We start from the raw sequence: 13,063 nt of genomic DNA on the forward strand, positions 1-13,063 counted from the left end.
GCTAAAATATAGGTGGGAAAATTCATTTCACTTTCATCTCTGCTCCCAGAGACATGCGCATTTTCCCAAAACTGGAGAGGTGGGGAGTGGTAATGCATTTTATCTGCCCTGCAAGTCATTTTTGAGAAATTTTAGAGAAGTGTGTGTAGCAGGGACCAGTTTGAGAGGAGACTCTTGTCTCTCACAATGCCCTGTAACGTTTCCCAGCCAGGGACGTCTCCTGCTGGTGGTGGCTGAGGTAGGAGCAGAATGGGAGTCTGGGGAACTGGGAGCCTGCAAGGAGAGTATGATAGCTTTTTGAAATTCCTAGAGAACTCACTCCCAGATTCCAGTAGAGTGTCACGGGTAATATATGCTCTTCTTTCTTTCCCAGAATTTCATCAGGAAAGATTGCCATGGAACTGTCACTTTGGTTTATTCCAATTGTGGAAAACTCCGGATTCATATGAAGAAGAATGCTTAGCAGACATGATACAGATGTTGAAATTTTCTCTGGGGCAAATTAGGCTTATTTCAAATACAGGTGTTTCCCTTTCTTCTTCCCTCCTTCTTTCCTTTCTACTCTCTTTCCTTTCTTCCTTTCTCCTCTCTCACTCTTTCCTTTCTTCCTTTATGCCTTTCTTTCTTTTTCTTTCCTCCCTTCCTTCTGCCTAAACCAGCATCTTCTTTTGTTAGAAGAGTAGAGGAAAAGTCTCTGGTTACTGTTAGTTGTGTGTGGGTGAGTACATGACCTTAGTGTGATTGGATAATTTTGTAATTTATTTATATTAAACTGAAGCAAAGTCTGCTTCTCTTTAAGCTGGTCTTACATACTGGGCTGTATCAGATGGTCTAGTTCAGAGATCAAAGATTAACATTAATTGCATGAGAAAGGCTCATGTAAGAGAAATTTATGGATTAGAGAGTGAAAGGTATTATTTTATTTAGGTAGACAATTGGAGAGAAAATGAATCAGAAAATAATTGCGGGAGTCAAAGCATGTACTCTCTTTTTGTCCTCAAACTGAGTGAAAATGTTAGTCACTCAGTCATGTTTGACTCTTTGTGACCCCCATGGACTGTAGCCTGCCAGTCTCCTTTATCCATGGAATTCTTCAGGCAAGAATAGTGCAGTGGGTTGCCATGTCCTTCTCCAGATACCTTCCCAACCCAGGGATCAAATCTGGGTCCCCTGCATTGCAGGCAGATTTTTTTTTTTTTTTTTTTTTTTACCATATGAGCCACCAGGGAAGCCCATTTCCCCAAATATATAAACTGAAAGGGTCAGGAGATATTGATTCTCCCCTAGACTGACCACTGTGTGAGTGCTAAGTCACTTCAGTTTTGTCTGACTCTTTGCGACCCTATGGACTGTAGCCTGCAAGGTTTAACTGTCCCTGGGATTGTCTAGGGTTGCCATGCCCTCCTCCAGAGGGTCTTCCTGATTTACGGATTCAGGGATTCAGGAAACCTGTGTCTCTTATACCCCCTGCATTGGCAGGCGAGTTCTTTACCATTAGTGTCACCTGGGAAGCCTGCACAGGACAAAGGAAAAATTCTCCTCTTTTACTAGCTGGTCTCAGGCTTTGTAGAAAACTGACCTTGGTTGGCTCTCCAGCAATCTGATCAGAGTCTCTCTGTTAACTCTTCTAATCTGACTTACTTTAGAAAGCTACAACTCAGACCACCAGAAATTTTCCTGCAAGTGATGCTATAAATACAGATGTCAAATCCTAAGTTTATCAAGGGGGGTTTTTTTTTGTGCAGTGACAGACTCCATGACCATAAGTTTTTTTAAGGCTATAATTTTCCTTTTGCTATATTCATCTTGAAGATGCATGGTATAAGAGATATCTTACCAGGAATATGTTGCATAAGTAGATACACAACTAAAAGGACTTTTTTCTGCTTGGCAATAGACTATTTAGAAAAATGACTAGCTCTGTTAAAATGATTTTATGAAAACGTGTAGCTACAATGCAGTTCTTATTTATCCAAGATTTTAGGCTGTGTCTCAGTAAACATAATCAAAGACAGAAATCACTTATTTTTACTTATTAATGGGCAAAAACTATACAAAAATATAATGTTTAAAATAATAAATCTAGTCACCATACCTACATTATTTTATATATGTAATAAAATAAGATTCCTCATTCCTTAATCATGACACTGCATAACACAAAGAGAGTTTATTGAAGAAATGGAAAAGTCATTAATGGGGGATGCAAGAAATAGGACAGAAGTTCAGGAATTCATCCTCGAGGGGTTTCCTGCTGTCCAGCACCTGGGGAAGGTCCTCTTCTTGGTGCACCTGCTGATGTATCTGGCCTCCATCACTGGAAACATACTCATCATCACCATCACTCGGGTTGACCATCACCTCCAGACACCTATGTACTTCTTCCTCAGCAGTTTTTCCTTTTCAGAATGCTGCTTTATAACCACTGTTATTCCTAAATTGCTGGCCATCTTTCTGTTGGGGAGGCAAAAAATTTCCTTTGTTGCCTGCATGACACAAGCCTTTTTCTTTCTTTTCCTGGGAGCAACTGTTTCCTTCCTTATGGCTGTATTATCCTTGGATCGGTACATGGCCATTTGCAAGCCTCTTTATTATCCAACCATCATGAACCCGAGGATGTGTTCTCTTCTGGTCACTGCCTGCCTAGTTTTGGGATTCTCCCTCACAGTGGTTCCAGTTACAAAGCTTTCTCAGTTGTCCTTCTGTGGCTCCCATGTTATTCCTCACTTCTTCTGTGATTTGGGGCCCTTGATTAATCTCTCTTGTTCTGACATCAGATCTATTGAAATGTTGGCCTTTGGCCTTGCTTTGTTTACTCTTTCAACATCCTTCATTATAACCATCATTTCATACAGCAACGTAGTAGTCACAATCATGCATCTCCCATCAGGCAAGGAGCGACAGAAAGCTTTCTCCACCTGCTCCTCTCATCTCATCGTCCTCTCCCTTATGTATGGTAGCTGTGTCTTTATATACATGAAACCAAAGGGAACAAATCAACTGTACTCCAACAAGGAGGCCGCCCTTGTGAACACGGTGGTGACCCCGCTGCTGAACCCTGTCATCTACACTCTGAGGAACAAGCAGGTCCACCAGGCTCTGAGGAATGCCCTGACCAGGGTGCGATTACAGAAATAGAACCACAGACTCGTGGAGGGCAAATCCACCTTTTCCATCTAATGCAGTCTCCCTCCTATTTCTGGAATCTCCTATATAGACTTGCAAATATGTTCTTTAAGGTTTTGCTTATTTCTTCTTATAATAAATTTTTTGTCTTATGAATGTCCACTATTTGCAATTACTAATATTCTTCTTTATATTCAGATGAAAAATCTTCCTGGACCTTCGTCTATTCATTAGTTTTTGAAATTAATTTATTTTTATTTTTGGCTATGCTGGGTCTTCATTGCTTCATGCAGACTTTCTCTAATTGTGGCGAATGGGGGCTACTCTCTGGTTGTGGTGTGGGCTTCTCCTTGTAGTGGCTTCTCTTGTTGCATAGCATTAACTCTAGAGTGTGCAGGCATCAGTAGTTGTGGCACGTGAGCTCAGTAGTTGCAGCTCACGTGCCCGAGAGTGCAGGCTCACTAGTTGTGGTACATGAGCTTAGTTGCCCCACAGCATGTGGAATTTTCCTGGATCAGATATCAAATCTGTGTCCCCTGCATTGGCAGGTGTATTCTTAACAACTGGACCACCAGAGAAGTCCTATTTATTTGTTTTAGATCAATAACATTCAACAAATTTTAATGAAGAACCCAACATACATAATTCCATTTGATGCATGTGGAATCTCAAAGTGGGGAAAATGTGGTTTTAAGTATCTACTTGTGATGAGTGCAAGGGGATGGAGAGCAAAATTCACAAGTATTAAGAATATCAAATTGGTTCAGGCATAGATGTAACACAGTCACTATATTGAGTTTTGAAGGACATGTATGTACATAACTGTCATAATGATAAAAATTACTTAAATGATTCAATAAAATTATTTCAATGTTGAATATGTTGTATATAAGTAGAATATAAATCCTTACAACTCTAGTTCCCACTATGATGAAAATTTATATGTCTGTAGTTGAAAGTTCCCATTGGTTTTACTGCTTTGCCAGATTGATTTCACTACAGAAGACCTGAAGAAGAAGGAACACAGGAAGGGAAACTACAGAAAGTTTAAAGAAGTTTAATCATAGATGGAAATAAGTCTAACTGTAATTGAAAGTCTTGTCAAGTAAATCTATAACAAGGATCTATATTTATGAATGAGAGATTTGATACAATAACCTCTGGGTGTCCATTGTTAGTTCTAATGTGAAATAACACTGTTGCTACCTGATACGACACATGTACATGCTATAATAGAAATACAGTTTGAGCATGGCAGAGAGATGACAGGATGTTTTAATGAAAGAATTACAACTGTAATTTAATTAGTCAAGCTTTTGATAGCAAATGATAGATTTGGGGTCAAAATGGTGAGAAAAACTCCAGAACTGGAATTTACCTGTCTTGGTTTGTTGATAGCCACAGTGGTTTTCTCTGACCATATTATTCTGTAACTGCAGACATAATAAAATTCCATGTTGGAAAGACTTTTGGCACAAGATTATATAAGAATTTGAAGAACAGATTTACTCAACTTACAGAACACATTTTTGTCCAATCTAAGCATATGCATTGGGCTTCCCTAGTGGCTCAGATGGTAAAGAATCTGCTTTCAATGCGGGAGACCTGGGTTCAATCCCTGGGTTGCGAAGATCCCCTGGTTGGGCATGGCAACCCAGTCCAGTATTCCTGCCTGGAGAATCCCCACGGACAGAGGAGCCTAGTGGGTTATGGTCCATGGGGTCACAAAGAGTTGGACATGACTGAGCAACTAAAAACACATGCATATGTAAAGATCCCTGTATTTTTTGTGTGTAGGCTTCTCTTTTTTTCTCATACTTGGTGTGCTCCTTTGGCTTGAGGTGTTGTGTCAACAATGACTTTCCCCAGAACTACTAATGAACTGTGTAGTTACTGACAGCAGGATCTCCTCACATGAGGGCACATGGCAGAGGAGGTTGGGGGTATTGAGGGCATGCAGGTGCATGGCTAGGAGGGGCTAGCTTAAGGTGAGCCTTGTGTGCAGGGTAGTGAGAGGAGGTAATGCTGAATTGGGGCCATACACAGCCTTAAGTACCCCAAATATATAAAGAAAACATACAAATCAGTGACAAACCCCCCAGAAATAACCCTGATAAAATAAGCACTTTGTAAAAGACCTAAGTAGGCATTTTCCCAAAGATGACATACCAATGACTAACAGGCACATGAAACAATGCTCAGCATCACTAATCAAAAGGGAAATGCAAATCAAAACTATGGTTAGATCTCATCTCACACCTGTGAAGATGTCTGCTACCAAAATAATCAAAGGACAAGAAGTGTTGATCAGGATATTGAGAAAGGGAAACTGTTGTGCACTTTTAAAAGGTAATTTTATTTATTTGTTTATTTATTTTGGCTGTGCTGGGTCTTTGTTGCTTCACAGGCTTTTCTCCAGTTGCAGGTAGCAGAGGCTACTCTCTAGATGTGGTATGCAGGCTTCTTGTTGCAGTGGCTTTCTTGTTATGGAAGATGGGCTCTAGGGTGTGCAGGCTTCAGTAGTTGCAGTTCCTGTGCTCTAGAGCACAGATTCAGTAGTTGTGGTGCATGGGCTTAGTTGCTCTGAGGCACATGAATCTTCCCAGGTCAGGGATCAAACACGTATTTCCTGTGCTGGCAGGTGAATTCTTTACCACTGAGCCACCAGGGAAGCCCCTGTTGTACACTTTTGATGGGGATGTAAACTGGTGAAGCCAGAGTGAAAAATAGTAGGGAAGTTCATTAAAAAATTAAAAATAGAACTACCATATGATTTCCAAATCCTCTTGTGGGTATGTATTCAAGAAATGGAAATCCAGGCACTTCCCTGGTGGTTTAGTGATTGAGAATCTGCCTGCAAATGCAGACATGATTTCAATCTCTGCTCTGGGAAGATCCCAAATGCTGCTGAGTAGCTGAGCCCATGTACCACAACTAGTGAAGCTCGCATGCCTAGAGCCCGTGCTCTGCAACGAGAGGCCACCACAATGAGAAGCCCTCACATCTCAATGAAGAGCAGCCCCTGCTCTTTGCAACTAGAAAAAGTTCACACACAGCAATGAAAACTCAATGTAGCCAAGAATAAATAAATGAGGAATTGAAATCCAGATATTGAAGAGACATCTGCACTCCCAGACTCCTTGCAACATTGTTCATAATAGCCATGATATAGAAATAACTTGTGACCATTGGAGGATGAATGGATAAAAACATGTGGTATATATGTCAGCAGAATATTATTGAACTGTAAAAGAATGAAATCCTAAAATACATGACAACATGAATGGATCTAGAGAGCACTGTACTGAATAAAACAAGCTGGATCCAGAAAGACAAATACTATATGATCTTTTTTTAAAATGAGGAATCTGAAATAGCCAAACTCAAGGGACAGAGAGTAGAACAGTGGTTTAAGAGGGTCTGAGGTGAGCCAGATAGAGGGAGGTAGGTGTTAATCAAAATATGCAAATTTCAACACTGCAAGATGAGTGAGTTTTAGACCACTGTACAACATGGGGCCTAGTGTTATGATACTGTACTGTGTTAAATTGTTGGTTAGTGGGCAGATCTTATGTTGTGTTCTTAACTACAAAAGCAAACAAGCTAAAGGGATTGGTAAAAACTTTTGGAGGTGATGTATAGATTTATGGCCATGATTGTGATAATGGTTTCATGAGTGCATACTTATCTTCAATGTCATCAAGTTGTACACATTAAGGATGCACAGCTTTTTATACGTCAATCATACCTCAATATGGGGGCTTTTAAAATGGAAAGTGCACCTTCTTTTAGTCAAAACAACATGCCTCAGATGAAAATTTTATTGGATGGAATGAATAGCATATTGGACATTACGGATGACAGAATAGCAAATTCGAGGATGTAATTATAGAAAATTAAAAAAACAAAACACATACATAAACCATTCATTTAAGTTGAGAAGAGCATCAGTGAAGTTTGCTCCTTGGAAGAAAAGTTATGACCAGCCTAGACAGTGTATTAAAAAGCAGAGACATTACTTTGCCAACAAAGGTCCATCTAGTCAAAGCTATGTTTTTTCCAGTAGTCATGTATGGATGTGAGAGTTGGACTATAAAGAAAGCTGAGCACCAAAGAATTGATACTTTTGAGCTGTGGTGTTGGAGAAGACTCTTGAGAGTCCCTTGGACTGCAAGGAGATCCAACCAGTCCATCCTAAAGGAAATCAGTCCTGGGTGTTCACTGGAAGGACTGATGTTGAAGCTGAAACTCCAATACTTTGGCCACCTGATACAAAGAGTTGACTAATTTGAAAAGACCCTGATACTGGGAAAGACTGAGGACAGGAGGAGAAGGGGACATCAGAGGATGAGATGGTTGGATGGCATTACTGACTCAATGGACGTGAGTTTGGGTAAACTCCGGGAATCTGTGATGAACAAGGAGGCTTTGTGTGCTGCGGTTCATGGGGTCACAAAGAGTTGGACACGACTGAGTGACTGAACTAAACTGAATTAAATCCAAGAGGATGGGACATCTCTCCATTTCCTTGAATCATCTTCAATTTTCTTTATCAATTTTTACAGTTTTCAGCATGTAAGTCTTTTACCTCCTCTGTTAAGTTTATTCCCATGTATTTTTTGGTGTTATTTTAAACTGGATTTTTTCTTTACTTTTTCTTTGTGATATTTTGTTCATAAGAAACTATCTAATTGTACTTTTACACACATAGTGTTGTGTGGTATTTTGTACACCCTAGGGTAATTATGACTAATTTTATTTGAAGATGCTACAAGGATAATATAGTCTTTGAGAGCACTTATTACACTGTTTCCATTCACAATTCATGCAATTCATTCCCTGTTAATATGACAATATTTTGCTTCCAACAACAACCAATGAACTTCCTCAGACTTATATAGTAAGTTCAGCATCTATCCAACTGTATTGTAAATTCTCCTAATGAGACCCAGGTATCTTTAAGGTTTGCTCATAGTCTCTGTTGCATCAACATTGATAAAAATTCCATATGTCACTTGGGTTTCCCTTTCTGACTGCAATGGTGTATATTTAAAGAAATTGAAATATGGATTTCAAAGAGATAACTGTACTCTTGTTCACTGCAGCATTTATCATAGCTAAGATATATAAATAACCTAAATGTGCATCTACAGAGGAACAGATAAAGAATTTGTGGAATATATAGATATATATTATATATGTGGAATATATATATTATATATGTGGAATATATATATATATGTAGTGTTATATTTTTCAGCCTTAAAAATAGAAGAAACTCCTGTTATTTGCCACAATATGGATGTAACTGGGGGATATTATCTAAGTAAAATATTCCAGATGCAAAAGACAAATGCTATTTGATCTCAGATATATGTGGAATCTAATCACACACACAGAGCAGGAAATTGAGTGTTGGTTTTCAGAAGCAGGGGGAAGGAGAAAATAGAGAGGTATTAATAAAGGAACAAAGTTTTAGTTACACAAAATAAAGGGGCTCTGGACAGTTGTATGACATAGAGCCTATCGTTAACAATGTTCTGTTGTCTATTTAAATTTTTTCTAAGATGGTAGATCTTATATTAAGTGCTTTTACCATATAAGGAAAAAACAACAGCAAAGGCAACAGGTTGAAACTCTCCGAGGTGATAGATAGGTTTATGGCATTAGAGTGATGACAGTTTCACAAGTGTATCCTTATCTCCAAACACATCAAGTTGCATACATTAAATATCTACAGCTTTTTGTGTTTTAATCTTATCTCCTTGAAATATTTTAATGTTTTAAAAATTATTATTGGAATTTTTTTTGTGTGTAAAATTAACTCAGGAGTCTGTCTCAAGAAAATATTTTACATCCCCAGAATCTAATGTATTAATCCTCATATTAGAATTCGTCCTTCACTGGGTATTACCTGTGGCGGGCAATGGCCAGCCTGGATCCACAAATTCAATTTGAGCTTTCTGGTCTTTAATTTTCTACTTGTCAGACTCACACATTAATCATTGTCTCAAGTAAATGAAAAGTACAACTGATTAGTTTAAATTAAGTAAATTACTATAAAATCTTGATTAAAATCTTGGCTTACCCCCTTTTCAGTAGATTTGTCATGATTTGTTCCTGAAATACTAGACCTCAACAACTTCAATACATTTTCCGGTAATTCACCTCTCACAGTGGAACTTATTAATAATTTCCAGATTCTTGCAGCATCTGGAATCTATCTATCTCCATGATATTTTCAAATGGACTCTAGAGATTATCTAGCCCAAACTCCACATTTGATGGATAAGTTACCTGATGAGTTTTGGGAATTTGATGAGTTAGTAGCAAGCTTAGAACCCAGGCTTGTCCAATGCAAGATGATTCAGAATTTACTATTGGTCTTTGTGTATTCCATTCCCACTGCTACTTCCTAAACTATTGTTCTCTTTCTCCCAATTTTTGTAACACTCTCTGTACCCACTTTGCTACTTTGACCTTGGCATTTCCAATCTCTTTTTAATACAACACCCATAGCTATGGCATATAATATGTAGCTAATTATAACACATAAGTGATTTTTTAAGAGAAAGTTTAGTATTTCTTGATTGTCAATAAGATGAAATATAAATTCTGTAACAGGAACTTCAAGATAAGTATGATCCAATCATGATGTGGGATGGATTTCATAAAATGTATTTGTGATTATCTAACTTCAGACATTGGTTTAAAAAACAAACAAAAGAAAAATATGTCAATCTTTTTTTGTGGTGTTTCTTCTGAAGGAAAAATAGACACATTTCAACCTGGGCAAAAATGGCTAAACTTTGGAAATTTCAAGCACATGGTTTATAACAGAGGGAAGAGTAAAAATACATTAAAGGATTTGGCAATTAAAGTCAGCTGCCATCAATATGTGGTATATTTAGGAAGAAATACCATGATAAATGTGGCCTTGAGAACACAGATATTTCCATTTTACTGGGGACGAGTGAACAGATTAAGTGAGGTCTGCAAGAGACTCTTAATTATGAATTCTGGAATGAAGATGAATGGTTTTTAGAAGCCTTCCAGCCCAAGGCTAGGTGACTGTTTTTTTTAAATCTTGATATTTTCATTCTGCTCCTGGTCTCCCTCAGAGCCTGGTGGACTTGCTTGTTCCGTAGAGTGTAGATGACAGGGTTCAGCAGGGGAGTCACCACTGTGTTCACAAGGGCAGCCTCCTTGTTGGAGTCCAGCCTGTTTACCTGCTTTGGTTTCATGTATATAAAGACACAGCTGCCGTACATCAGAGAGAGGACAATGAGGTGAGAGGAGCAGGTGGAGAAAGCTTTCTGCCGCTCTTTGGCTGATGGGAGTCCAATGATTGTGATGACTATGTTGGTGTATGCAGTGATGGTTATGATGAGGGATGTCAAAAGGACACACAAAGCAAGGACAAAGAGCAATGTTTCAACTGACCTGGTGTCAGAGCAGGAGAGATGGATCAGGGGGCTGAGGTCACAGAAGAAGTGAGGTATGACATGGGGGCCACAGAAGGATAACTGGGACACCTTCACCACAAGACAAGCCATGAGAGTGAAGCCCAAAGCAAAGCAGGCTGTGACCAGGAGACAGCAAGTCCTCAGATTCATGATGGTTGTGTAATGAAGAGGCTTGCAAATGGCCAGGTACCGATCCAGAGACATCACTGCTATGAGGAGGAACCCTGATGCTCCCAGAAATACAAAAACAAAGGCTTGTGTGAAACAGGCAGCAAAGGAAATCGTTTGCTTGCCGAAAAGAAAGATGACTAGAAACTTAGGAATAACAGCACTTGTGAAGCAACATTCAAAGAAAGAGAAAATGCGTAGGAAGAAGTACATAGGTGTCTGTAACCTGGAGTCAGCACAGGTGATGGTGACTATGACTGCATTGCCTGCAATGGATGCCAGGTATGCCAGCAGGTGCACCAGGAAGAGGATTTTGCCCAGGTGCTGGACAGCAGGAAAGCCCTCCAAGGTAAATTCTTGGACATTTGTCCCATTCTTCATTTCCGTGGACATCTTTTTCCACTCAGCATCACCTGCTGGTCTTCACCTAAAATAAAGGCATTACAATGAGCTCAAAAGTTTTAGAGAAGCATAAGAACACGTATTTGGCTCCTCAGAAAGGAATTGGGCACCTAGCAGCGTGGTTCAGTGAATCAATTCTTGCCCTGGAAGAAGCTCAGTTCCATACTATCTCAATACTGAGTCCAACTTTGTAGAGACAGATCATCTTTGGAATGTTCTTTTGTGGACTTCACTTTCACCTTCTGAAGCTTGTCCAAGTTCTTACAAGAATTAAGTAAGATAGAACATGTAACTCACTTGACATGTAATGTCCACATTTCCTATATGTCCCTTAATGTCAAATTTCAATATTAGGATCATTATTATACTCTTAAATATAGTTGGATCAGTAGATGGACTTATTGACATTTATTCATTAATCCAACCCAGGGATTGAACCCAGGTTTCCTGCACTGCAGGTGGATTCTTTACTATTTACCATTACCTTTATCAAGGGCTACCGGGGAAGCCCTTATTGACATTGGCTTATTTTACCACTTTATATGTTTTACAGTATTATCAGTTTGTAAATATATGCAACAGTAATAGTAGTAACACTTCCTTTCAATATCCAATTTAAAATATACAACAAACTCTATGGGTGAAATAATCACTTGATGAGGACTTTACCATTGCCTGATACTTTGCTGGTCGCCAAAATCCAATATTTCTGTTTCTATCCACCTTAATCATGTTAGCTATTATGTTTTCCTCGCCTGTTCTTCTATAAAATGAGAAATTGAGGATTAAGAGAGTTCCAGGGGAGTTATGTCACCTACGTGGAACTTTAGCTCTATCTCCTAGGATCCAGAGCTCCTGCTGTTTCCAAACGCTGTGACCAAAATATTTTAAAATATGAAGAAATATATTGTTGATGATTCCAAGCCCAAGTGGAAGCTTAAGTGTATTTATCTTGAATTTTCCATCATCCTGTTAGTATCATTAATTAATTGTGCGTTAGTCGCTCAGTCGTGTCTAACTCTTTGCTACTCCAAGGACTGTAACCTACCAGGCTCCTCTGTTTATGGAGTTCTCCAGGCAAGAATACTGGAATGGGTTGCCATTTCCTTCTCCAATCTTTGATTAACGCTGACCTACAAACAACACAGGCCTTAGAGATGATCTTCTTCAGAACAATCAATTTATAGAAGAGGCTGGAGGCCAGAGGTATTTGGGGCTGCTCAACAGCATAAGTTGTAAATCCAGGATGGACCCTGTCATTCTGAGGCTCCTGCTGGCATGTAAGTGCGATGAAGTGTAATAGCAGTTCACGAGATTGGCCAGTTTATAAAGGATGGTCTGGGAACATGGCACCAGTATGGCATCGCTCATATCAATGGTCAATGAGCATTCTTTTTCTCTCTTCAGTCTCCTCACTAAATTCTATCTATTTGAGAGTGTTGGGCTCTAGAATCTTTATGATAAGCTGAAAGACTGCAACATGGAGTGAATTTTTCTTTCTAACCTCTCATGGGTCAAGTTTTGAGAAGTTGTGCTCATACAACCAAACTGCTCATTCCAGAGTGGCAATGCCCCCAGGGTAGCCTGGAGGAGCAACTGCGTGTCTTCCATTAACTGCAGCGGTCCTCCAAAGTACCACTGTCTCTGAGGCCAGGAATATACTCATCATTTCATGAGGGGTAAAGCTTCCCCCTCCTGCAGTGATTCTCTTCCAAGAAATCCTGTGCTTGTTCTGGGCTGAGCAGAAAGTAGAGGAAAAGGAAGCTCAGTGTCACAGCCTGTTGTCACCGAGTTGGGTGAATATGCATCCCATGTTCCCAGTGTCCCCGACCGAGGAAATCCTATTTCTAAAGCCCAGGTTCTTTCATACCACAACAAGGCTTCACAAAGCCTTGACCACC

The 13,063-nt window shown here is 39.4% G+C and overlaps 2 protein-coding genes across 2 annotated transcripts; one reads left to right on the plus strand and one right to left on the minus strand.

Moving 5' to 3' along the window:
- Positions 1 to 2,181: 2,181 nt before the first annotated feature.
- LOC136158187 (olfactory receptor 6C2-like) lies at positions 2,182 to 3,138 on the plus strand. The gene has a single exon (XM_065919961.1). It carries the CDS (start codon positions 2,182 to 2,184, stop codon positions 3,136 to 3,138), a length of 957 nt encoding a protein of 318 aa, XP_065776033.1.
- A 4,213-nt stretch (positions 3,139 to 7,351) lies between these two features.
- LOC136158188 (olfactory receptor 6C74-like) lies at positions 7,352 to 11,156 on the minus strand. Its single transcript, XM_065919962.1, has one exon. The coding sequence runs from the start codon at positions 11,151 to 11,153 to the stop codon at positions 10,137 to 10,139; it is 1,017 nt and encodes a 338-aa protein (XP_065776034.1). The 5' UTR covers positions 11,154 to 11,156; the 3' UTR covers positions 7,352 to 10,136.
- Positions 11,157 to 13,063: the final 1,907 nt, after the last annotated feature.

Source organism: Muntiacus reevesi, chromosome 2 (assembly GCF_963930625.1).
Source record: "Muntiacus reevesi chromosome 2, mMunRee1.1, whole genome shotgun sequence".
Classification (NCBI taxonomy): Eukaryota; Metazoa; Chordata; class Mammalia; order Artiodactyla; family Cervidae; genus Muntiacus; species Muntiacus reevesi.

Excerpts from the sequence above, each read along its gene's own strand:
- LOC136158187 (XM_065919961.1), top strand. The coding sequence starts at position 2,182 with ATGGAAAAGTCATTAATGGGGGATGCAAGAAATAGGACAGAAGTTCAG.
- LOC136158188 (XM_065919962.1), bottom strand. The coding sequence starts at position 11,153 with ATGTCCACGGAAATGAAGAATGGGACAAATGTCCAAGAATTTACCTTG.